This window comes from Spinacia oleracea, chromosome 2 (assembly GCF_020520425.1).
Source record: "Spinacia oleracea cultivar Varoflay chromosome 2, BTI_SOV_V1, whole genome shotgun sequence".
Lineage (NCBI taxonomy): Eukaryota > Viridiplantae > Streptophyta > Magnoliopsida > Caryophyllales > Amaranthaceae > Spinacia > Spinacia oleracea.
This window is the reverse complement of record NC_079488.1, coordinates 86,535,434-86,539,968: the sequence shown is the minus strand read 5'-3', so window position 1 is coordinate 86,539,968 and position 4,535 is coordinate 86,535,434. Positions and strand designations below refer to the sequence as shown.

General features: G+C 36.3%; 1 protein-coding gene across 1 annotated transcript; it reads right to left on the bottom strand.

The window, feature by feature from the left end:
* Positions 1–561: 561 nt before the first annotated feature.
* On the bottom strand, positions 562–3,732 carry LOC110798553 (uncharacterized). Its single transcript, XM_022003742.2, has 5 exons — positions 3,204–3,732; positions 1,794–2,011; positions 1,505–1,633; positions 1,223–1,354; positions 562–1,036 (listed from the first exon to the last, which is right to left on the bottom strand). The coding sequence occupies exons 1-5, from the start codon at positions 3,577–3,579 to the stop codon at positions 923–925; spliced, it is 969 nt and encodes a 322-aa protein (XP_021859434.1). The 5' UTR covers positions 3,580–3,732; the 3' UTR covers positions 562–922.
* Positions 3,733–4,535: the final 803 nt, after the last annotated feature.

Sequence of the window (4,535 nt, the reverse complement as noted above, 5' to 3'; positions counted from 1 at the left end):
AATTTATTCATCTAATATGCATATTTAAAATGCTAATATGACAATTTGACCAAAATATTGAGTGATATATTTCCCATTATTAATATAGCGATTTGACTAAAATATTACCAATTTAGAATAATTATTATTACGTCGTATCTATTATTGCCATAATTTATAAGCTAAAATTTGTTTCCAATACATAAATAAGGAGTAGTTTATTAAAAAAAAAGGTAGAGAATAAAAATAAAATAAAAGAGATACACTTTTTTGGGAAGTGGTTTTTGGCGGGAAAAAATCGCACAAGAAATTGACACATGTCATTCGTGGTGTCTCTTTTAGTATATAGTAAAGTAATATAGTAATAGATTTAGAGTTTTTTTGTCTTTCATTCAATACCTTGTTAACGTATTTATACGAAATGTAATAAATGCGGTTCAGATTAATTAACGAGTAAATTATTGAGTGAAATCAAGTGATCGGAATATCTAGTTGGAGGCCGATTTCGATCCGTGAAATTAATCTTTAATTAATTAAACGGTTTAATCTTAACTGAAGCCATAAGGTCACACAAATAGCACATGAACAAATTAAATATTTTGACGAGTAAATACTACGGAGTACTCAGTAAATATTCCAAGGAACGTAAGTGTTCGGAAATAACGGGTGTTGGGCTCAGTGGGAGCGAACATAAATGTCAAAAGAAAAATCGGAATTAATTTAGCAGACCGAAAGTCGCACTGAAATATTATCGAGGTCGGAAAACGAATCGTCAATTAGAGACCCATACTATGAGCTGGAAGCACGGGCCAAAAACCGCATGCATCGCAGCCGCCCATGGCCAAGGCCCAATTTTTTTTATTAGCTTTGCACTGGAAAGTACACAAGACAATTTGATTGGAGACGCTCTTTCGACGTGCACCTGCATATCAAGTCTATTTCTTCACACAATCTTCGATTCTTTTAGCCATGCGGTGTGAAGGGGGCACGGATCTGGTTTGCTTTCAGAAGTTGCCTTCTCAGATAGTGAATAGAACCAGCCGTTTCTCCATTTAAACTGCAAGAACAGATTTGAAAAACAATAACATACTGGACATATATCTCAGTTCATATTTGAAAATGTCTAATATTGCCCAGAAATCTAGCATTTTCTCTGAATTCCACTTATATACTTTGAAGTGTTTTGGGATAGATATATATAATAAATGTCAGAAATCATTCTTTTAAAAGATACGAGATTAACCTCTTTCACTGCTGTGGGGAAATGTGCAACAGCACGAGAATAAGCACATAATCTTTCTTCTAATCCTTCTTCAAAAGCAAGGCCCTTTTCTGCTGCAGCTGCAGATGCAAGTTCAGCGATGAGATCTGACACCTGAAAACACGTCGACATACGAGGTTGTTAATGCCTTTGGAAATCAGGGGCTACGATTATATTCTGGAGCTTTTAAGGCATCCAACACAACAGAGGTTTATAAGTTACAATGTTCATCTTAACAGCCAAATTTCATATCATTAACCATACCTCGGATCGATATTCCTTCTCTACAATACCCACAGTTGCTCCAGGATGACGGGCTCCAACAAGCATAAATGCTGATATCCATATCAGCTTCTCTAACATCTGCTTCTGAAATGCTTCCTTATCGAGTACCTGTTTAGTCATTAACAATCAGGAATTTTGACTTATTCAATATTCTCTTTTATTAATCAATTCGACAACAACACAACTGTACCTAGGTCCATTGCAATTGCAAGGAATTAAGTGTAACATAATGCTTGTACACACCATATTGCAAACCCATAGTTTTTACCTTACAAGCGAGGCCTCCAACACGTAATCTTTCTGCTATAGCAGACGCCCATTTGCCAAATGCTGCTGTCAGGCCTTCTGGATTAGTGTCGGTCTTACCATCAATTGGTGCTTCTCCAAGCTTTGCCACCGCAAAATATGCCAAAACCTGGTCAACTTCACCAAGACCTTTATTGTGAAACCATGGTTCCAACATCCCATTCTGGAAAAAGACCAAATCTGCCAGATTGTGAGTGGGATATAACCATCATGAACATGATCAAAAGAGATAATTTCCAAACACATGCATGTCAATCTACATCCAATATGTAACATAGAATTAGAGAACAAGGCACAAGATTAGTCCTTCACAATGTGGTTTGTAAGGTGATTGTCATTCGGCAACAGGTTCTTGTATGTCATACATCACTTGAAATCTCACCTCTAAGGCTCTAACTACAATAAATAAATCACTCGATATTAATCTTGATCAATTCAACTATCAATGTATTGAAGTAATAATAGGTTGATCATTAGGGGAGGCGGGGGGGGGGGGGGGGGGGGGGGGGGAATACATATCTCCTTAATGGCGATTGTTGGGTTCTCTTCAGTCCAATGCCAAGAGGGACTTTTCCAATGTCAGTAAAACAAGTAGCCATAAAAAATGAAAAAAGCGTGAAGTGTTCCATTCACTCCAGCATAACCGTCGTGTAAAGTAATGCATAAATTTAAAGAGGTGTTAGTTATAGCGTTGGTAGTTAGAATAAGAAGTCTATATTTAGCATATCCAGATACTCTACCGGACTGAAGTATGAATAATTTTAATGGTATAAAGCCTTGATCCTGCATAAAAGTATCAGCCTAGTATACGGATTAGCAATTGGTTTTGAGATACAACCCAAGTCGGTTTATAGGTGCTCAAACTTCATTAAGTTCAACCCCTTGTTCAACATAAGTTTTCTCAACACACTAGGACAAATCTTAATGCTCATCATCATCTTGCACAAGTAACATCAGGATAAATTTACCCCAGCAAAAAAACAAATTGTCTACACCTTCAAATGCTAATCAAACCAATAAACCCAATGATAAGTTCCCGAATTCGCAACATTAATCAGCATCATAAAGCACAAAATTTATCACAAACATAAACCAAATTGTTTCTAAATTTTCGTCCATCAGGGCATAAAATTGGTGGGAATACAGCGCATCATCTTAATTCTTGCACACCACTAATATCAAATTGACCTCAATAAACCCCTTCAAAATATTATTGGCAATCAAAACCCAATAATATTTCCTCAAACTCCATGTTAATCACATAATAAGCACAAGTTACAAATACAAAAACAAACACAAAAACAAAAACAAACCCAGATAATAATCAATCAAAAGGCATAAATAACGATTGAACCAAAATTAGAACCCTAACCGGTCCAACGCGATTGAGGAGTAAGTTGAAGAACACCCTCAAGATCATCATTCCTAGTACAAACTAAGATGGGCCCATCAAAATCAAGAGGTACAGAATCCCCTCTTTTAATCAACAAATCATCACCGTTACCCATGTCTTGTAAAGCTCTCCCAACTCTTCCACCACCAACAATAATGGCGGGAACAACTCTATTCTTTGTAGTATCAGTAGCAGCAGCAGCCATGGCGAAGCTTGATGAATGAGTACTTCTAGCACTCGAAAAATGGGATTGTCCCAGAAGTTTTGGGATTTTGGAAATTGGAACTGAAACTGGTGTTATTTTGCGGAAGAATGATGGCGTGGAAGCCGGAGAAAGGGTGAACAAGTTGGCCATGGAATTGGTTTGGTGTTAATGGAAATGCCATTGTTGGTTCTTGGGCCATTTGTTGTTCTTGTGGTTCGTTCCATTTAGCCACGTAGGTGAAGATTGGGGATATCGACCACCCATTTTCAGCCAAAGCCTTTGGCCTAATCCATATTGTTGGGAGCTTCAAAATCATTCACGGTTAATCCCTTCTTTGTTTTTCTTAATGCATCCCCTGCATTGACCCATATGCTCTGTTAGGTGAAAAATAATTTTACTCCTCGCAATCATTTTTCGTTGTTTGGTTTGACATTCGGAGTATGATTTAAAAACAAATGAAAATTAATTTAGAATTGTATTTTTACTCGAAAAATATTTTTCATTAATTTTCACTGGAAACGTTTTACGACAACTAAACGGAACTATAGTTTTGGGAGGCATATGTAAATTTATTATTAAATATTACAAGTCATCAACTAGATAATTTATTTATTAAAGAAAAATAATAATGAACACCATGATAGTGATCGACATGTGGGACAGGGTGATTTTTGTAATTATTTAAGTGGGAACCATAAGTGAGAGAAATAATAAAATATTTTGAGTGGAGATTAATAAAAGAGAGAGAGAAATGATAAAATATGGTAGAAAGTTACCAAATATAAAATGATGCATTCAAACAAAAACAGAGCGATTTCCTTCAATAATGCTGGAAGATGCATTAATTCCCAAAATACGCCACATTATAATTCATTCCCACTCCACTGTCCACATCAGCAAGACAAAAAGAAAAATATTTTTTTCCGATTCAAATTTGAAGCGCCAACTCAAATGGCGGTTTGATTTAAGGCTAAACCGTCATTTGAATTGGCATTTAAGTGGACTAAATCGCCAACTCAAATGGCGGTTTAGCCTGAAACTGAACCGACGTTTGAGTTGGTGGTTTCCTTTGAGATAGAAACGAGCAGCGCATAGCATAGGAAAAG

What these genes read in the sequence shown, in the direction of transcription:
- LOC110798553 (XM_022003742.2), bottom strand. Translation starts at nt 3,579, where the DNA reads ATGGCCAACTTGTTCACCCTTTCTCCGGCTTCCACGCCATCATTCTTC. An exon ending in TCCTCAATCGCGTTGGACCG is followed by an intron (nt 2,012 to 3,203) that starts GTTAGGGTTCTA and finishes ACAATCTGGCAG; the next exon opens with ATTTGGTCTTTTTCCAGAAT. An exon ending in TCCCCACAGCAGTGAAAGAG is followed by an intron (nt 1,037 to 1,222) that starts GTTAATCTCGTA and finishes CTGTTCTTGCAG; the next exon opens with TTTAAATGGAGAAACGGCTG.